General features: G+C 35.0%; 1 protein-coding gene across 6 annotated transcripts in view; it reads right to left on the bottom strand.

Annotated features, from left to right (window-relative positions):
• Positions 1-904: 904 nt before the first annotated feature.
• DYNC1I2 (dynein cytoplasmic 1 intermediate chain 2) overlaps positions 905-22,369 on the bottom strand; it is a 53,053-nt gene continuing 31,588 nt past the window's right edge. For 3 of the 6 annotated variants that reach the window (XM_026492566.4, XM_026492567.4, XM_044381484.3), the window contains exons 6-16: positions 21,956-22,051; positions 21,579-21,741; positions 21,357-21,456; positions 20,746-20,871; positions 19,737-19,883; positions 19,252-19,365; positions 18,813-18,946; positions 17,811-17,955; positions 5,732-5,872; positions 3,449-3,574; positions 905-1,847 (exon numbers count right to left, since the gene is read on the bottom strand). In XM_026492566.4, coding sequence (XP_026348351.1) covers positions 1,734-1,847; positions 3,449-3,574; positions 5,732-5,872; positions 17,811-17,955; positions 18,813-18,946; positions 19,252-19,365; positions 19,737-19,883; positions 20,746-20,871; positions 21,357-21,456; positions 21,579-21,741; positions 21,956-22,051 — 1,406 coding nt within the window. In that variant the 3' untranslated portion in view covers positions 905-1,733. The remainder of the gene's footprint in view (positions 1,848-3,448; positions 3,575-5,731; positions 5,873-17,810; positions 17,956-18,812; positions 18,947-19,251; positions 19,366-19,736; positions 19,884-20,745; positions 20,872-21,356; positions 21,457-21,578; positions 21,742-21,955; positions 22,052-22,369) is intronic. The other 3 variants (XM_026492568.4, XM_048213957.2, XM_048213958.2) reach the window with 1 other exon arrangement.

The raw sequence follows: 22,369 nt of genomic DNA, 5'->3' as shown, positions 1-22,369 counted from the left end.
TGAGCAGGGAGTCTGCTGCTCTCTCTCCCTCTCCCTAGCGCTCATTCCCCTCAAATAAATAAAATCTTTAATACTAAAAAAAGAAAGACAGTGACTGCTGAAATCGAACTTCTGACTCATAGACATTGCTACCATGAGCAACTTGAGATGTTTGCCTACTAAAATAAAAAACTTATCTTTGGTATATAATAGGCAGTTATGGGGTGCTAATTTGTGAAGACTGAATATATAAAAGTGGAGAATTGACTGAAGTAATTACAATCAATAATTTTAGAGCTGAAAGGATTAATTTAACAATCATCTAATCCAAACTTAATTCCTAGATAAAAAGAATGAGACACAAACAGATGGAAAGACTTGGCTAAAATCACACTTCTCAAGAGTGCCAGAGCTAGAACTAGAGTTGGGTCTAATATTCCTAGTTGATTATTTTTACATTACATAATACTCATAGTTTAGAAATTTTATTATTTGGAAATTTATCTTCCAGCAGATCTTTGTTAGAATTATAAAACAACAACAAAAATGTTCAAATTCTTATATTATTCCTTCCCAGTTCGTGTTCTGTTGAATAAACAGTTAAAATTTAGAAGGACAAAAGGTTAGGATCAAGGAAATGGATAATTTAAAGTGGATAAAACAAAGATCTGATCATAATCCTTTCCTCTAATTCTGAAATAGGTTGATTTCAACATTAATTCTTAGATATTTGTCACTCACCTTTCAGACTTGCTTCTACAAGGTTGTGTGGTAACAGATCTCAAGATGTGGAGTTGATTCAATAACAAAGTTCATTTGAACACTTTTCCTTCATAGCTAGTACTGCAACCATGAAATCAATTTCTCTCACAGGAGGTTTTAGTCTCAGAGAGCTCACATACATAATAATCTCAATCAATGAAAATAATAGACAGCTTTCTGTTTATTCTTTAGATGAACTACATCTCAGATGGAAAGTAAATAAGGAGGTAAAGCAAAAGTTAACCTAGGAGAAATTTTTTCACTGACAGGTTAAACATCAGTTCGTAATTCATCAAGAGATCTACATTATAATGTATGGCATATTTAAGACACAAAACTTTACGAGATTTGAGGTGGCTGCTTACAACAAGAGCTAAAAGAAAGATACAGAAAAAAGACACTTTATAAAAGGGATGGGAAAATTAAAATTGCAAGGCTAAATCAAAATGAAAATCTGAAAAGTTGAAGCATATTTGTTTTTATTTATAGATAGCTATCACATGAATTATAAAGAAGAAAAAGTATATTAGAATGGATCTTGGGTAGACGTATGCATGCTATGGCTAAGAATAAACAATGTTCTTATATATTATGGTTAGTGAGGACAGTATCAGTATAACAGGAAATTGTGATTATTTAAAAATATGCAGAACTGATTTAATCTGTACTTTAGAAATAACTTGTATATAGTGTTATAAGTTGAAAAGAATTCAAAAGAATAACTAATACCAAATATACACCTGTGTATAAGAATTCAGAAAAGGCTGCAATCTGTAAAGTCAATCAGCTGTATTAAAAATGACACAAATCCAAACAAGATGCATGTTATATAAAAAAGGACATTGTAAGATTTACTTGCTGCATTAAATCCATGGTTAAATCCACGAAATTTCCTTTTAATTAACATTTAGACAGAAACATGCAAATAGTCTTAGGTTCTATTTAGAGACTTCCCCAAATCCACTAAGGCTACAATATCCCCCTTTCAGGAGCTAAGCAGGTATTCGGGTAGCTGCTTCCTCCTCTGCATCAGCTCGGTTTGCATTAATTTCTGCAAGTGTTCGGCCAAACCGTGCCCATTCATCATTTCGGGGGACAGCAATCTGCTGTTAAAAGAAAGGCAATGTTTTATGTACACTAAAATAAAAGATCATCTTACCCAGTATTTCAGTTTGTTTTCAAATAGTTTTTCCATTAAAAAGTAATAACTGACGTAAAAGGTCTTTCCATAATTACAGGGACTATAACAATGCTTTACGACACATTTCAAAACAAAAGATGATGTTTGGGAAGTGTGTTGTGACAGCCTCAGAAATGCTTCTGCTGTTATCACCATCAGTACAAGAGAGAATAACAATGATACTCTGTAAATATAACTCCTATGCACTATATCTCATGGATTTTGCTGGTGGGGAGGAATTCCTTAAAATTTTTTACTTCTTGCACTATTCCAAATATGAAATAGTTTTTGAAGCATGCTTCCAAGAGCTGGTTTCTTATGAGTATTTATTTTTGTTTGGAGCATAAGATAACCTTTTTCGATATCTCAATCCCTTCATCAGAAGGTACATTATTTCTTACCACTTTAGTGATCTACAAATACCTAAAGGGGAAAAGAGGTTCATGATGCTTTTGCCTCCCTGAAGCATCCAATGACCAAAACTTTTTGGTAACTGTCATCATGATATTGGAGAAATCTCAACACTGCCATATTAGGGCACAAACCACTCAGTACAGCAAATGAATGTGCCTACTTCTTAATCTACCATATTAGATTAGATTGGATAGTGATATAAAATACAGTAGCTACCAGACATATGTGACTATTCACACATTTAAATTACTTAAAATGAAGTACAATTTAAAATTCAGTTTTTTCGTTGTGCTAGCCACATTTTAAGAGTTTGACAGCCATATGTGGCTAATGACTACTGGATTAGACAGTGCAGATACAGAGCAATTCCATCTGTGTGGACAGTTCAATTGGCTATTCTAAATGATTCAATCTACCTCCCTCCAGATCCAATTACTAGAGGCCATAGGGTGTCCAGAGTGGATGGGGAATCCTAAGGCATAGTAAAAAAAAAAAAACAAAAAACAGTGACTAAGGCGTCTTGCAGCCAGGGCTAAAAGAAGAAAATCACTCCTGAACATTGTGTATAGCCAACCCAAGTACTAAAGATGACAAAGAGATGCAACTCATCCTGCTGGATTCAATGATAATGGCTTTGCAACAAGGTTCACAAGTCAAGATTCACATTTCACACAGTCATCAAATAACTCTCAAAGATATTACTTTTGATTTCGACTACCTGGCCCAAACAAATCTACAAATACAGAAAAATAAGAACTTAAATCTGTAAAGCCCCGAAGTCCGTAATGCAAAGTCTGTAACTCAACTGTAACTCAAAATTTCTTCTTCCTGAAGAGTTTCTAATTTCTAGTAATTTATGCTTCAAGAAATAAGGTACTTCCAATGTATGATATTATCCTCAAAATCTGTTGCATGGGGACACAGAACATCCAGTTTAGAAAGAAATTTAATCTTAAGAGTTGCTTCTGTCGTGGAAAAAGTTTTACCTTTATAACCATATGGTTTATAGAACTCATGAACCTCGAAGACTAGTTTTAGCCACAAACATACCATAACTACAATGCCCTGAAAGCTAAACAGATGTATCAAAATTATAGGCAGTGAGCCTCATACCTCTCCCACGTCATATATGACAATCTGTCCTTCAGAATCACCCACAGCAATCTCTCTTCCAGAATGTGTCCATCTTACACGATTAAGAGCAGGATTACCTTCCACAGAAATGCTGGCAGTTGGCACCTGAAGTCATTTAAAATATACTGCAGTGTTAAAAGTTTCATCAAGATTTCTATAAACATGTAAAACAGTAACTCTTTCTTCCAATCAGGCTACGTTTTTTTAAAACAAAGATGAAAATAGATAAAGAATTTTCCCAACTTTCTTCCTGTTCAGTGATACATTATGAATGACATTACAGTCAATCCTTGAAAATGGTTTGGGAAAATAACTTAAGTTCTTATATAAGAAATTCTCACATGACTGGATACATACATCATTCTGAAAGATCTTCTCTTTAATAAAGGATTCTTTGTTGTTATTTTAACTTTTTTAAGAAATCAAGCTGTTTGAAAACAGATGGCCAAAACCCCATTTTAAAGAAACATTTCAAAAGCCCTCATAAACAGATTATGGTTCAATTTTAGAGGACAGAAATTACATTTGTGGCTTGTGACTCTGTCAGCTGAAACCTGTGATTTCATCCAAAATTCCTAGAAACAGTTCATACTGAAGGTGCAGTACGGGTCTTTCCAAAGCTCTTGTTCCCATAAATTGTCTAGAACAGGGTAGGATGATAGCACCAACACAATGGTACCACCCCCCTTAGAATATGACTGTACTTCTCTTATGCTGAGGAAAAAGAGATTTATTTGCCACACAGAGCAAACATTCAATGTTTGACTCAGACTGGAAGCACAATAAAACTTCTGAAACCTGATTAAAAATAATCCTTTTAATTGACCCTAAGTCATCCCCAGATGACTAATTTAACTCCTAGAATGCCACAACTGTTACAGAGAAAAACTAATTAAAAAAAATTTTTTTTTATTATGTTATTCACCATATTCATCATTAGTTTTTGATGCAGTGTTCCATGATTCATTGTTTGTGTATAACACCCAGTGCACCATGCAATACTTAATACCCATCACAGGGTAGCCGATCCCTCCACCCCTCTCCCTTCTGAAGCCCTCAGTTTGTTTCCCGGAGTTCCTAGTCTCTCATGGTTCATCTCCCCTCTGATTTCCACCCCCGCTTCATTCTTCCCTTCCTTCTCCTATCGATGTTCCTGCTATTCCTTATGTTCCACAAATGAGTGAAACCACATGATAATTGAGAAAAACTAATTTAGATATATTCTTTGAGTTAAGGATTATAGGAAAGACCCAAATTTAAGTGTAACCACAAATCTCAAACACCAAAACCCAAACTAAAAAAATACAATGGGTACCATTCTAAGTGGTATAAGTATTCTCACACAACCACTTAGCGCTTCACACCTTTCCCGAGGAATATTTGAATGTTCCTCCTCAAACTTCTAAATCAGGAGTTAGCACACTTAACTACTCCTACATTTCTAGTACATAACTTCCTTGCCCTGTATAACCAACGATTTTACTTCGAGGGATTTGGATGGCTGCCACCAGAAATATGAAGAAATGTGGGAAAGAGTGGGATGTGGGGGAAGGCACCAAGAGACTTTCCTCTCAATAACTGTTTCTGACAGAACTGCTAAAACATTACTTCTTACCACCACATATCAATATAGAATTCAAGGAACATTTTAAGCCTCAGTTGGTAAGATACATATACCTAAAATAATAGCTATAGTTAAATTTCATTGCCAATAAGTGGTTTTAGCATAGTAATTAGGAAATTTTGTGGTTTCTATATTCATTTTATAGTAACAATAACACTGTTTTCAGCCCTTCATGGAACAAGTCATCAAAATACATTTTCTTTTCATTTAAATAAGTCAGGCTAAAACTAATGTTTATGGATGATATACAGTTCTGTCAAGGCTAAGAGATAATTCAGAAATTCAGAATTAAGGTTAACATACTTCAACAGTCTGAAACTATTTGCTTTGTAGCCTGCGAGTGAAAAATATCCCAGTTGCCTTATGAATGAGACTTTGCCAGGACATTACAGACATGATAGTGCTTTTCAGAAGTAAAAGGAAATGCCCCAGTGCTCTTGGCAACATTATTTCTCCCTTCAGTACTGCACAGCATGCTGTTTATTATTAAGGGTACAAAGCTTATTTGATTTCTTTGTGATGAAGCTACAATCATCGAGCCCTTTTACATTCCTTGGGATAAAAGGAATTTCACAAATTATTCAATAAATCTCCAATTTTCTATTTTTCAGTGCAATTTTTGTTATTTTCCTGCTCACCTCTGTGTCATTATTGAGATTCCACAAATCCAGCCTCCCCATGCCATCCACACAAGCAAACAGGGCTGGGTGGGTGGGTGACCACATAACATCATAAACATAGTCTGAATTATCTTCAAATGAATACAAAGGCTTGTTATTCTGAAAGGGAAAAGTTGATTCTTAGCGTAGTCAAAATACAACATACAGTCAATAGGTATGAATAACATTTTATGATATTTAACTCAGCCTAGAAAAAGTTCCTCTTGTTTGTTTCACTACAGAATTACCTGGAGTTACGAACTAAGAATCAACAACAGGACTGCAGTTTCTTTTTAACTTGTAGACACCATACTGTTTTACTGTTTTAAAAAAGGAACAGAATGTGCTTCAAAAACATTTGTCCATGAGAAGATTCTGGGAGGATGACAGCAATGGAAGTTTACTTTTTTTAATTCCTCTAACTCTCCCCATAAACCCAAACAAAGCAATGAGGATAGCAAAACCAAAGTTTCACAGACAATATGTACAACAAAATCAGGAGACAAGCTCCAAATGTGAGTAGAAACAAACTTCTGCCAATAACAAGACGTACGTGGTACAAACATCTGTGTAGGAAGAAGTGTGGAAAGGCCTGGGGCTTCTGACAGCCAGAGAACAGAACAGTAGAGCCTCATAGTTGACAGCAGATACTCATTGGCCAGTGTCAGGGAACACTGAGTCTGAGAACAGCAGCAGGAACTGGGAGGGAGTTCAATGCAATTCTATTTATAAATAAGTGCAAGCAGAATCCAATGTAACATAAGTAAGGTCTAATGGTGCAGTCTGAGATCTGCAAACTCTTGAAATTAACAAACCAAAGCTCCCTTTCAAGACCAAGCCTCACCAAAGAGAAACTGCTGGGAGCATATAGCACAGTAGGGACAGAGAAGGCTCAGATAGAACTGGTAGAGAAAAACAGAAAAGGTACATCTCAGAAAGTACAAGATAGAGGTAAGTATTCACTTTGCAAAAAACACAGAAGAGAGAGTTTTAGCCTAGACTACGAAACTAGAAAAGCTATCCTATGTCCATTCCCACCCTCCTAAAAGTAGAGAAAAACTCATTTCACTAGTAGACAATAAGCAACAAAAAAGGATCTTGGTCAAATCCCACACAAAGTTATCATGGCAGATCTTCAATAATGGTGTCATGACAGTTAAATGGGAAAAGAACGGTGGACAAGATGGATTTGCACATGCACGAGAATGAAGATGGACCCCTCCTTCCTCATACCATACACAGAAAGTAACTCAAAGGAAGGCTAGGAAGTCCTAGCCACAGCAACCAAACAACAAAGAGAAATAACAGGCATCCAAATCAGTAAGGAAGAAGTAAAACTTTCACTATTTGCAGATGACATGATACTATATTGAGAAAACCCAAAAGAGCACCAAAAACCTGCAAGAAGTGATAAACAAATTCAGTAAATTCACAGGATACAAAATCGATATACAGAAATCTGTTGTATTTCTATACACCAACAATGAAGCAGCACAAAGAGAAATTAAGAAAACAATCCCATTTACAACTGTACCAAAAATAATAAGATACCTAGGAATAAACTTAACCAAAGAGGTGAAAGACCTATACCCCAAAAACTGTAAAACACTGAAAAAGAAATTAAAGATAACACAAAGAAATGGAAAGACATTCCATGCTCATGGATTGAAAGAACAAATATTGTTAAAATCTATAATTAACCAAAGTAACCTACAAATTCAATGCAATCACTACCAAAATACCAACAGCACTTTCCACAGAACTAGAAAAAACAACTGTAAAATTTATATGTAACCACAAAAGACCCCAAATGCCCAAAGATATTTTGAAAAAGAAAAGCAAAGCAAGAGATATCACCATTCCAGACTTCAAGTTATATTACAAAGCTGTAGTCACCAAATAGTATGACAGTGGCATAAAAATAGACATACAGATAAATGGAACAAGGGCAGAAGACCAAAAATATACCCACAATTATATGGCCAATTAACCTTCAACAAAGCAGGAAAGAATATCCAATGGGAAAAAGTCTCTTCAACAAATGGCATTGGGAAAACTGGTCAGATACGTGCAATAGAATGAAACTGGACCATTTTTTCACACCATACACAAAAATAAACTCACAGTGGATTAGAGACCTAAGTGTGAGACCTGAAACCATAAAAATCCTAGAAGAGAGCACAGACAGTAACTTCTCTGACATCAGCTATAGCAACTTTTTTTCTATATCCGTCTCCTGAGGCAAGGGAAACAAAAGCAAAATTAAACCACTGGGACTACATCAAAATGAAAATCTTCTGCACAGTGAAGGAAACGATCAAAAGAACTAAAAGGCAGCCTATGGAATGGGAGAAGATATTTGCAAATGACATATCTGATAAAGGGTTAGTATCCAAAATATATAAAGAACTTATAAATGCAACACCCAAAAAGCAAATAATCCAATTTAAAAATGCAGAAGACATGAACAGACATTTCTCCAAAGACATCCAAATGGCCAACAGACACATGAAAAGATCTTATCACGACTTACCATCAGGGAAATGCAAATCAAAACTACAAGGAGGGCCACTGTGGTTCAGTCAGTTAGGCAGTTGACTTCAGTTTGGATCGTGATCTCAGGATCCTGGGATTGAGCCTCACATTGGGCTCCTTACTCAGTGGGGAGTCTGCTTATCCCTCTCTCTCTGCCCCTCCCTCTGCTTGTGCTCTGTGTCTCAAATGAGTGAATACAATCTTTTTTAAAAAAAAACTACGAGATATCACCTCATACCTGTCAGAATGGCTAACAATAACAACACAAGAAACAGGTGTTGGGAAGGATGTGAAGAAAAAGGAACCCTCTTGCACCATTGGCAGGAATGCAAACTGGCACAGCCACTGTGGAACATGGTATGAAGGTTCTTCAAAAAGTTAAAAACAGAGGTAACTCTATGACCCAGCAATGACACTACTGGGTATTTACTCAAAGAATACAAAAACACTAATTCAAAGGGATATACGCACCCCTATGTTTATAGCAGCATATTTAATATAGAAGATATGGAAGCAGCTCAAGTGTCCATCAAATGATGAATGAATAAAGACGCACACAGACACACGCACACACAAGGGAATATTATTCAGCCATAAAAAGAATGAAATCTTACCATCTGCAATGACATGGGTACAGCTAGAGAGTATAATACCAAGCAAAATCATTGAGTCAGAAAAAGACAAAAACCATATGATTTCATCCATAAGTGGAATTTAAGAAACAAAGGGAAGAAAAAAAAAGACAAACCAAGAAACAGACTCTTAACTATAGAAAACAAACTGAGGGTTACTATAGGAAAGGTACGTGGGGGGAGATGAGTTAAACAGGTGATGAGGATTAAGGAGTACACTTGTGATGAGCACCAGCTGATGTATGGAACTGCTGATTCACTATATCATACACCTAAAACTAATATAACACTGTATGTTAACAAACTGGGATTAAAATACAAACTTAGAGAGAAGTAACTCAAAATGTATCACAAATCTAAATAAAGAGGTAAAACTATAACTCTTAACAGGAAGCATAGGAGTAAGCTGTTGTGACCCAGGACTTGCCAATGGCTTCTTAGATATGAAACCCAAAGCACAAGCAACAAAAGAAAGTCAATAAACTGGGCCATATCGAAATTAAATACTCTTGTGCTTCCAACAATACCTTCAAGAAAGTGAAAAGGCAACATATACAGTGGGAGAAAATATCTGGAAATCATATATCTGGTGACTTATACCTAGAACATTTACAACTCATTTATTAAAAAAGGAAAATAAGCCAACCAAAAAATTGCACAAAGGATTTGAACAAACATTTCTCCAAATGAGATCCACAAACAGCAAATAATCATTTGAAAAGATGTTCAACATCATTATCCTCAGGGAAATGCAAATTGAAACCACAAGGAGATATCATTTCACACACTAGGATGTCTATAATAAAAAGGACAGATAATAGCAAGTGTTGGTGAAGATATGAGAAATCAGAACCCTCATACATGCTGATGGAAATGTAAATTAGTGCAGCTGTTTTGAAAAAGTTTGTTACTCAAAATGCTAATTAGAGTTAACATATGACCCAACAATTCCACTCCTAGGTATATACCCAAAAGAAATGAAAACATACATATACACAACAAAAATGTACATGAGTGTTCACAGCAGCATTATGCACAACAGCCCCAAAGTGGAAACAACCTAAACATTCATTAACTAGTGAATGGATAAACAAAAAGTGGATGAACCTTTATTATGCAAAGTGAAGAAGCCAGTCACATATTGTGATGCCCTGAAATGTCTATAACAGGAAGTTCCATAGAAACAGAAAGTAAATTAAGTCATTTCCAGGAGCTGGGTGAAGGGAAAGGAGGACTGACTGCTAATGGATTTAAGGTTTCTCTCTGAAATTTGAAAATGTTCTAAAACTAGTGATGACAGTGCATATCTGTGTGAATCTACTAAGAACTGTACACTTTAAAAGGGTGAATTTTATAGTATACGAATTACATCTCAATAAGTTATTTTTTTAAAAAAGAGATAAAGTGAATTTCTTAAAAAGTGATAGACAGAAATTAACAAAGATTTACCTGTAAAGGCAGACCCTAAAGAAGAAAACCAAGCAATACTATAGAATACAAAAAAATAATAACTCAAGAGAACTCTCCTAAAATAAAGACAGCTTGAAACTATATATTTAAGAATATTCTACGCATCTAGGACAATCAAGCCTTTAAAGAAAAAGAAAAAAAAATTGATCACCCAGGTTTTGTAAGACCAGGTCACAATTAAGGAAAAAAAAATCAGGTTGTCATCTGACTTTTTAAAGACAATGCTTTTTGCCAGAAGACAACAGAATAATATATTTAAGGTAATCAAAGAAAACAGTGTAAATCATGGATTTTATATACAGCCAAAATGACCTCTGTAACCCAACAGGCTCTCGTGAATATGAAAGTAATGCATCCACAAGCACACTACTGCAGAATGAGCTGCAGATGACCGAAAAAACTGAGAAGACGTCAACATTAAGTACAGGGAGTTACCAAGTGATTCATGAAGGTAAACTCTTCTTTACAGAAGTATAAACATTAATCTACAATTATACACAACAGTATGAACAATACAGTAAGAATGCAAAATCCAGACTATGAGAAACTCTAACAGGACAACCAACCTGGTTTCTTCTTCAACAACAACAAAGCAAGAAGAGAGGAGGGAAGGAAGCCCTATCTTAAGAGAGGGCTCAAAAGATGTATCAACTGCAAATATATGGACCTCATTTGGATCTTGCTTCAAACAAATAAATAGTTAAAAAAAATTAAATTGAACATTGATTGGCTAATTTAATGAAACTAAGAAATCACTGTTTATTTTAGGGGTTGTGATATAGAGTATCATGGCTATTTTTTTAAGACTTTATTTTTTAGACACATACTGAATATTTGTAGATGACGTAACATATCTGGGTTTGCTTTAAAATCCAGCAGTAGGGAGACAGTGTACATGGAAATGAATCAAACAAGATGGGTCATGTGCTGATAATTGTGGAAGCTAGGTAATGGGCACCATTGCTTCATTACTCTTCTCTTTGATTTTATATCTATTGGAATTCTCCATTAAAAAGTTTAAAAATATTTAAGATTTTCATTCAGGTATTATAGTAAATGCCAAGAGCATGACTTAATAACCAAAAATGTTTGCTTGTAATTAAATTTTTCTCAAAACTTAAAAGTAAGATAGAAACTAAAATTAAGAGGTTTTTTCCCTCTCAAGATCACTATTTTCTATAACTCTCTTTGGGAACAATGCCAAATGAAGTCTCAGTCTGAAGTAGTGGTTTTCAACATAGAACGGGCATCACATTCATCTGTAGAGCTTTTTAAAAATCCTGATGCGGCCACCATCCCATCCTACAATTCATCAGTGTTTCTGGTGTTGCTGCACTAGGGATTCTGATGCACACCATGATTAAAAGCCACAGTGCTAAGGTATATTATTCCTGAGGTAATAGTATACTTCTTCAAGAACATCCCATTTTTAGGCAATTTTATAGTCTCCAATCAAGGACTTAAAACAGAGTTGTTCAAAATCAAAATCATGTTCACATGCTCGACTCTGTAAACATATATATTGGTCTCCATAATTTTTTTTTTTTTAAAGATTTTATTTTTATTTATTCGACAGAGATAGAGACAGCCAGCCAGAGAGGGAACACAAGCAGGGAGAGTGGGAGAGGAAGAAGCAGGCTCATAGCGGAGGAGCCTGATGCGGGGCTCAATCCCATAACGCCGGGATCACGCCCTGAGCCGAAGGCAGACGCTTAACGACTGCGCCACCCAGGCGCCCCTGGTTTCCATAATTTTCTAAAGAAGGGGTTATCGATTGAAAAATGGGTAAAAGATTTGAACAGGAATGTCGCAAAATGGCCAAAAAAACACATGAAAGGTGTTTAACTTCATTAGTCTAAAGGTACTGCAAATTAAAACCACAATGCAATGCAACTACACCTATCAGAATTATTAAAATGAAAAAAAATGCAGAAAATATCAAATGTTGAGAAGGCTGAAGAATAAGGGGAGCTTTCACATGCTACTTAGTGGATTATAAACTGGTAAAACCATTTTGGAAAATTACTTGGCAGTATCTACTAAAGCAGAATGTAGGCATATCTTATGGCCAAGGATTTCACTCCTAGGTATATGCCCAATAGAAACGACTGCGTAAGTCCATCAAAAGACATTTATAAGTGATTCATGAGGGTAAACTTTTCTTTATAGAAGTATAAACAATGCTAGTAGCAGCACTATTCATAACAGCCCCAAACCGGAATCAACCCAAATATAATCAGCTGTAGAATGGATAAATTGTCGTATACTTACATAATAAAATAGTATACAACTGAGAGACCAATCTACAGCTCTACTCAACAATATGAATGAATCTCACAAACACAATGTTAATATGCAAAAGCAGCCAGCCACAAATAAATATTATATGATTCAATTTTTATAAAATATGGAAAAAGGTTATATGCAAATTAAACTTATTTATGTCTTTTTAAAAAAGATTTTATTTATTTATTTGAGAGAGAGACAGGGAGATATCACAAGCAGGGGGAGCTGCAGGAGGAGAGGGAGAAGCAGGTTCTCCACTGAGAACACCCAGGTCCCAAGACCCTGGGACCATGACCTGAGCCAAAGGCAGATGCTTTACTGACTGAGCCACCCAGGCACCCCAACAGAATCTCTTTAAGAAGAAATAATTCCAAGGTCAGCAATATCTTCCTCTATAACCTGACTGAAGATATGAACTTTTTGAGAAGGAATGTGTCTATTAAAAGCAATGGAAATACAAAGAAGCAGGGTCTTAAAAGAAAAATGAAGACAGTACTCAATTAAAGCATTGTCCAAAAGAGAGTCTCAGTCAATGGATTCTAAAGAATTACCACCCATGGCAAGACTATCTCCATATGAAAATGAATGAATCACACCATCTTCACTTGATGCCATTAAACATTCAAATTTGAAAACTTCTTTTGTTCCAATTCCTTGCTCACCAAGCAATCTTCTGATTATAATTTGGCTTCCCACGTGGGTTGTCTACAGAGAAACAATGAGCTGGTCAGGCCAGCATGAGTATCTGGGCCTTCTGGCAGTTGTTTCTCATTGCTAAATTAATAAATTAACCCTCTCCATATCAGTGTCTTACAAGCCTGTTAGTTCCAGTCAGCATTCCCTAGCTAATCAACCCTAGCAGACTGACAAGACTAAGTTTCTGAATATGCAAAGAACAGGCCGGACACTGGCCAGCAGCAGGTTACTACAGTAAATGCTAACATGCAGGCCTGGGTCCCAATGGTCAGACAGCATTCCTCAAGAAACATTCCAAATTTGAAGCATTTTTTTCATTTGAACTTGTCTAATACGCGCACAGTTGCTATCCCAAGCATTAGGAAAATCTCTTTAACCTTGTTTTAAATGCTGATGTTTTTTGAGAGTTAAATAATGAAGTTGTTAAAATACAAAAGAGGATTTAAGACACCAGAGATTGTGAAAAAAATTTGAGGTGTATATGGACTACTGAAGTCTGAAAACTACCTACTCTAAGACCTTGACACTTAATGGGAAACATAGTACTGACAGGCATTTGTTCTGAGACTAGAATATATTGTGAATACATGAAAATATTTTGGCCCCAAATAAACAGTTCTTATATTTTAAAAGTAATTTGTAACAAGTATGATTAAATGCGGTAGAACATTAAGCTAATTTACCAGGTCTATCCCTAATCAAGTTCTTAGGAAATCCTCTGGTTACCTTCCAGTAGTTTCACTCCTCACACATTCTTCCTACTGTTTTTCAGGGCTGCCATGAATTTTCAAATTTGGCATTTTGAAAAGGTAACAGTGTCTTCCAAATATATTAGAAGCAATGTCTTGGTTGGTATAAACTTTACCAAAATGTGGAAAATCCTCTACCTCTGTTTATATTCTTTACTAAAAATGACTGAGTTTAAAAAAAGTCATGAAAACAATTTGATGACCCAGAACTCTGTCACTGCATTATAAATTCCTAACTAGGCAAAAATTAGAAGCTGACTACAGAAGCAGATTACTTTAAATTTGAGGCAGTGTCAAATTGAGATTTCTGGGATTTTTTAGAGGACTTATAAAAAGGGAGAAAAAGGAGGAATCTTGTTTTGCTATTAGGGCAGAGCCAGAGCTTAAAGGACACAAAGATACCCAGTTTTTAGTAATTAGTTCCTTCCAGTTTATGGGGGCTCAATTCCCAGAGTCAGAAAACCCTTAAAAAAGTAGAGGCCAAGAAGAAAAACATTTAAAGTCCGTTAAATTCATGAATGTGAAGATACTGGTTTAAAAAGCTTAAAATGGAACTGGAACAATGTTTCTAAAGAGATTACTTAAAAACCTTGCCTACTGAGGCGCCTGGGTGGCTCAGTCAGTTAAAAGGCTGACTCTTGGTTTCAGCTCACGTCATGATCTCAGGGTCATGAGACTGAGCCCCTTGTCGGGCTCCATGCTCAGCAGGAGTCTGCTGGAGATTCCCTCCCTTCCTCTCCTTCTGTCTCCCCCCCCCCCAACTCTCTCTCTCAAATAAATCTTAAAAAAAACCAAAAACATAAAAAAGACCAAAAAAACCCCACAAAAAAAAGACCAAAAAAAAAATCATCTTGCCAATTATTCATAACCACTGTGTTGGAGAGCACAGAGACTCTATCAAGTTTTTTGGCAGGGTAGAAATAAATACCAGCAACACAAGTACCATGAAGTATAAATCCCAGATCAAAACAATGACACTGGAAGCCATGATATAACCAAATAAAAAAATATTTACTCAGCAGATTGTTGCTGTTCTAGCCTTCATTGAGAACTACTTGTGTGCAGAAAAGTTAGAATAGAAGATAATTCTTCCAGATTGTTGTTGTTCTAGCCTTCATTGAGAATTACTTGTGTACAGAAAAGTTAGAAGATAATTCTTCCCATAAAGTTTTAGAGGGCCCTTAAATGTATAAAATGTATAAAACACTCTGTTCTATATTGGTTCATCCTCTGGCCACTAACACTGGAGAGGTATGTAATGTGTATGTGTGTTGGGGGGGAGACACATGTATCACAGTTGAATGAATAAATGAAGCTCACAGAGGGAAGCAATGCCTAGCTCAATTAGCAAAGAAAGAGATATGCCTGCCTGTCATTCTTATTCAGAAGGCAGTTCTATGTTGAAATACAGCAAAATACAAGAACAAAAAATACCAACCACCAATCAACCAGCTGTGTGAGTACCACAAAAGCAAGCATCAATCAGTCTGCTATCACAGACATAAGTTCTGTTCTTGTTTAGGCAATGAAGAGGAATTCTTCATTTTCCAGACCTGCTGGTAACATATGCAAGGATGGAAGCCTCACATTTAAAGCTTAAAAGACTGGCAACTGAAGCCCTAAGATATTAAAATAAACCTACAAATTTATAAAAGATTCTTTTCAATTACTGAAAAAGGAAGCTGGCCAACAACCTAACAAAGATATATCTCCTGTTGTCTACATAAAGGACTACTAAGGTGAAAGCACATCAAGAAATGTAGCTACTTACATGGCTACCTGCAGCCTATGCAGAAATAGTTGGCTTCATCTCTCCTATTCTACACCTTGCTTTGGTTTTACTAGCTAGATTATACATTTCTTTGCTTGTGGTTGTAAAAATCTTCTTCCTCTACCTTTTCCCACTGAAAACTCTCATTAAAAAAACTAAAATTCAAGAACAATCCAAGAAAACAGATGATTGATTAAATGCATTCAGGGCTCTGTCTGATCCCCATGAAAAAGGAAATGAACATTGCTAAGTGCCTATTACATGTTAGACACTGTGTTAAGCACTTTCTATGTATTTCTTTCATTAGCCTTAAGTGCTATTTTTATGTTCACTAGTGCCAAACATGAAAATGCTCAAATTTAAAAGGCAAGGGGCGCCTGGGTGGCGCAGTCGTTAAGCGTCTGCCTTCGGCTCAGGGTGTGATCCTGGCATTATGGGATCGAGCCCCACATCAGGCTCCTCCGCTGGGAGCCTGCTTCTTCCTCTCCCACTCCCCCTGCTTGTGTTCCCTCTCTCACTGGCTATCTATCTCTGTCAAATAAATAAATAAAATCTTTAAAAAAAATTTTTAAAAGGCAAGCTTTTAGAGGCAAAGTTTTCTAACTCACTTCATATTACATTAAAAGAAAGCATCATAAAAAAAGAGTGAACAGTAACTCCATCCCAGATTTCTGAGGCATGCATTTGATTTATAAATATGAGTTCACTGTAACAGTAAAGAACATCTCTTAAGACCACTAGGTTTCCTCAAAGAAGTTGAAGAACCAAATAAGGTTTCTAAACTGTCTCATGACTAACTATTCAAAATGTCAACATTTAGAATAAGGCAAATAGAAATATGAAAAAATACAGCTTAAAATTTAACCTTATTTATTTATTTAAAAGATTTTATTTATTTCTTTGACAGAGAGAGAGACAGCCAGCGAGAGAGGGAACACAAACAGGGGGAGTGGGAGATGAAGAAGCAGGCTTCCCAGTGGAGCAGGAAGCCCGATGTGGGGCTTGATCCCAGGACCCTGGGATCATGCCCTGAGCCGAAGGCAGATGCTTAATGACTGAGCCACCCAGATGCCCCTAAATTTAACCTCATTTAAATAGAATCTGATATTCTGATTATGCAGCTTTGCCAATTACAATGTAATACTGCAGAAAAGCCAGACAGAAAAGTCAAAGCTTCTTAAATTTAATATGGGGTCAAATGAAACTATAAGGCCTATCAAAAGAAGTATGTTCCCTACTTGGATTTGCCTTGAGACTCCCTGGTGCAGGGCAATGTCACATTTATCTGGAATTGCTAGAGGATCAGGAATCACTTTATAACACAGTGGGTTTTTCAAATAACTGAAGCTAATTAAAAGCAAAACAAACTATTTAAATTTTTTATTGTGGAAAACAAAAATACATATTCATCCATGCCTTTACACAGTATTTCCTTAATGATTTAAGTTTGTTATTATAGCCTTATTGTATAAGACTTATTGTACATCTGTTATCTGTCTTTCCTCCATTTTCCATCAGCTCTGTGAGCCATGCAGCCTCTAACAGCTCTTCCAAGAGCAAATGCATGGCTTTTGTGCTGGGCTATACACAGCTTTGTAATACATAGCTATGTGCTATGAGAGATACTCAGGTGCCTTTTCCCCAACTCAGTTCAGAGTAAACAGTTCTGTGCTTGAAAAGCCTGAAGTGGGAAGACTGGTCTTTGGTTATGTGTGGGGTTAACATATTTGTCAGCACACTTTTATGAAAACTACAACATCCAGTGGCTCACTCACGTTCAGTATAACTTATTATCAGGTTTGATCTATCAGTGAATCATCCTAAGCTATTAGAAAGCTTTTCATCTTTCCCATGTAGAATTAGAGCACCACCTTGTGTCAGAAACCCAAGGAAATGAGCAGACATCTGTTTTTAGATACCTTAGTTGTCCAAAGTTTTACTGTCCAATCAAATGATGAAGTGACAAAAAGATGTGAGAAGTCCACTGCTCCAACAGCTGCATGACAATGGATACCAGTGATTGGTCCTTGATGTCCTTCGAACATCTCACTGATTCCAGCTTTGCTATTTCATAAAAGTGAAAATATTAGGGAAATCTCTTGGAAGCAGACTGCTTAGAAATATATTTTATTAAGGATTATAGATCAGACTTTGACATAATTTCAACCAACCTAACTCTGCTCATAAGATAACATCATATGTTAAGTGTTACTCAAACCAGATTTGATAACACTACTAAAACAGTAAATATATTTTGAACTATAAACACAACTCACAAGTCCAATTATCTGAGTGATGGAATAGAGACAAAGGGAGGCTATATGTAAGCGGGAAAATCCAGGCTACTACTTTTGTATCAAAAGCTTTGAAGTGAAGGTGATCTGTATTTGAGATGAAATCTGGACACTCCCATTTTTTTTTAAGGAAGCAATTAATAAAGTACAGCTAGACAATTTCAAAACAGATTGAACAGCAGGAGAAATACTAGTCAATTTAAAACGTGTACATGACATTATTACACAATTATCAGGAAGATGAACTAAAGCTCAAAGTCCAAATAAATCAAAATGGAAAAATGGCTGAAAATCTTTTTTACAACTTTAAGGGTTAGTATGTGGCATGTGCATATATTTGCAACTGCTGAAAGCTATTTCCTACCATTAACTTCTGTGAGTACATGCATACATACAAAACTATAACACACCACAAGCTGTAAGATCCAGAACATATCACGATCCAAAATAACCTTTTATTTTAAAACGTATTTAAGTTTTAATTTTATATACCTGAACTCAAATACAATTTGTCAAAAATAATGAGTGGCTCTATGACAAATTTCTACTTAAACAAGGGGCAATTTGTTTTAATAAGACTATTAAACGGAGAAATTTAAATAATTGCAAATTCCAGTTTAGATTTACCTGCCATGGCGGCATGCTGTGTACACCGAACCTTCTTCACTCCCAACAACAAAGTTGTTGACATCTCCAACAGGGAAGGACATAGATGTCACAGCTACTGCCTTTGACTGTTTATGAACCAATTCCATGCTATCCTATGAAGAAAAATTGAGGAAATTATTTTATAAGTTTGCAACTTTTAATTTTCTAAGAAACACTTCTAGTTTTAATTGGTTTATAAACAATTTTTTTATTATAATACTTACACAAATTTATTTTGATTAAATGAAGTAGGTTTGAAAATAAAGTATATCATGACAAACTATATGTAATAGGCTAGGGTTATAAGCTGTTTCATAATGGTATTATAAAACATTTATGAAAAAACATAAGCTGGGATTTACATGGACTTAAAAAGTAACACTTGACTCAAAATTTCAGTTTTCCAAGTTTAACCTACCTGTGGATGGGAAAGCATGTCCAGACTCCATGAACAAATTTTTCCATCAGTAGATATGCTAATCAGATTGTGAGCATTTTGTGTTCCAACAACATTTACACAATATACAGGATGCTAAAGAAAGAGATGTTAAAAAAAGTTTTCTGGGATTATTTTGCCAAAAATTGAACCATTTTTACACTATAATCACAGATATTCTGTTTCATATCAGAACAGTCTCATATCTTGATGATATTTTTAATGTGAAGAGTTTGATGTTATTCTGTTGATTAATAAAAGCTTGTCTCAGAAGATAGATGAGTTTTTAATAAAACAGTTTTCTAAAAATACAAAAAAAAAAAAAGTCCTTCGTTCTTGGTGACCAACTGATGAGGAATTCATACATCAAAGGAAACACATTCTGAGAGTACTCTGATGGACACTACTAAGTATTTGATGGTGAAGCAGCACAGAAGTCTAATGGAAATGACCTCTTTACTACTTACTGTGTGTGCGGCAGCTGACAGCGGAGTTCTCTGCACTGGAGTTCTTTTATTGCTACGGTTATCCCACAGCACAATTTGGCCTGAATATGTACCACCAACAACCAGATTTGGGTGAAATTTTGCAAATGTCGCAGACATCACAGCTGACTGTAAATAAGTAAGATTTTTATACTTCAGGTTCTAATGGAAGAAGCCTGATAAGTTATAAAAATAAATCTGTATGCAAACATTTTCCCTTTTATTATAAGGTATTAGAAGTTATAAAAAGAAGTAAATTAATTTGTTTTAAAATTTCATTTTATTTCAGATTATAAAATTACACCTTTAGAATAGTTTTTGCTTAAGTCGAATGTAATGATTATTTACATAAATGTACTCAATTTACAAAGAAAGCAAAAAAATTATTTCATTTGTTTACAGTATTAAATCAAAAGACAACTGGCTCTAACAGTAATCTGACAATAGAGTATAAGCTAGTTTTGATTCAGTTAAGCATTTTTTAAGGTTATAACTTATGCAACTAGAAAAGGCTTGCAAATTCTAACCTTCCACTAAACTCACTTTAAAAATCTGCATCTGTTTCCTACTTCAGACATATGTTTCTATTTAAAACTATCTAGTTCCAACTCCTCAGGCCATATATAAGTAATTCAGTGGGCCAACCGTCTAATTGTATATTCAGCAAATAAGTTCATAAGAAACTCCCTGTAGAAAAGACATTTTATAAAAGATTCCTTTCATATAATCAATCACAATAACAGAAAATCACAACTGCAAAGGACTTTAGGTGTGATTAAACATAAGAGATGTCAGAAAAGCTACAAAAGGCAGATCATGTTGAACGGAAAAGTCTTTAGTTTTTTGTTAACATCTGTTTGCAAATATGAAGTGGTTTAGTAAATGCCAATCCAATGAAATCATTATGTTGACAAGAAAAGAAAAAAGGCACTTGTCTAAATTCATTAGTGAATTCTCAAACTTAGGGAAGACTGTTAAAAGACCATCTTACCTGGCAGTGAAACACATATTCTGGGGTAGTTTTTTTGTATTTCATATTCCATACAAGGGCCACACCATCAGGTTCATGAGGAGCATCTTCATTGTTATTATAGGAAGCCACGAGTAGCTCTGGATACTGCTCATAAGAATCAAGTGGGGAAAAAATTGCTATGCATAAGAAATGTTTCACATTCTTAGCGACTCAACTGTTTTTATCCAATTATTTTGAAAATACAAATACTTAACATTTCCCCAAGAAAGGTATCACGAGAGTTATGATTACTGGGATGTTAGTACAACTCTAAATTAGTATAGTTACATAAAATGTTTTAATTTTAAAACATTTTATTAAAAAACACTGCAATTTTATCCAAAGCATATGGTGAGCAAACTGAAATTAGTAAACCTAGGTTGTGGCATAAATTTAATCTTAAGTTTTAAATTAAATGATGTTTCCAACTGTGTCTTCCAAAGTATATAAGATAAAATGAATACAGTAACATTAGAACCATCATTCATTATTACTCTAAATGATATATACTGATTTAATTACAAAGTTTCCATAATTAAAAGTGCCTAATTTTAATTAAAAAATGAGTAACCAATTCTGTTTCAATTTACCTGAGATGACCAATCCAAACAACTAACGACACGATGCTTTGACCAACGTTCATCAAAAAATTGTCGATTTAATGACAGTTTTGCACCTGCTTGAATCTCTCTACAGAAAAAGACCAATCCAAAAAAAGATAATGTTATAACTTCTTACTTTTGATCTGAAAGTAATTTAAGTACTCTTAAAGTGACATTGCTGAAGCCATAATTTTAGCAATTAAAGATTACCCTTCTTTGTCTTCCAAATCTCTTCCACTATAGTCAAAGAAGATGTTAATCTGCTCAGAAAGTGCTCTTTCTACAATTCTTGTAGAATGGTCAAAGAAACTTAAAAATTCCTCCGAGTGTAAGATTTGTTGCTTTTCTTCTTCAGTCAGCTCATGAGGGGGAGCTGGAAAACAAATATTTTCCTGAAGTCAGTTTAATTTATGTCCGTCAAATCATGTCAACTCACTATCACAGTTTGGATCAATGAATGGCACATGTTTTTTTTCAACCAGATTCACCTCATTCATTTAGAGCATTTTATTGTACTTTAACACATAAATAATAAAAAAAATTTTAATAAGAATCAACAAAATTTTTTAGTTAATTCTTTAAGATACCTTTACTATCATTTTCTTCATCTTTCTTTAAAGTTTTCTCTTCTTCAGGTTCAACAGGTGGTTTAGGAGTCACTACGTCATCTTCCTCTTCTTCATCTGAAAAAACAGAAAAACACAAAAATTATTTTTATGAAAATAACTGAACTTTTGAGCAACAGTTCAGAAGGTATACAACTAACTTTACATAAATGCAAAAGTAAACCACTAATAGAACAAGTAAGAATAATATGAATTTCATCAACACAATTTTAAAGAAAGAAATAAGTGGAACTTCTTGATATTTATACATACCTATGTGGTACCTCTAGTAGTCATTCCAAATTTTGTAGCTACGTAAACTGAAATAAGATATATAAGCAACTAGGACAAATTCCTCATGGAAATCTCTAAAAGCTTGCAAGCATTTATCATTCC

This window comes from Ursus arctos, unplaced genomic scaffold (assembly GCF_023065955.2).
Source record: "Ursus arctos isolate Adak ecotype North America unplaced genomic scaffold, UrsArc2.0 scaffold_1, whole genome shotgun sequence".
NCBI lineage: Eukaryota > Metazoa > Chordata > Mammalia > Carnivora > Ursidae > Ursus > Ursus arctos.
Note: the sequence above shows the minus strand (reverse complement) of the source record. Positions and strands in the feature narration are given on the sequence as shown.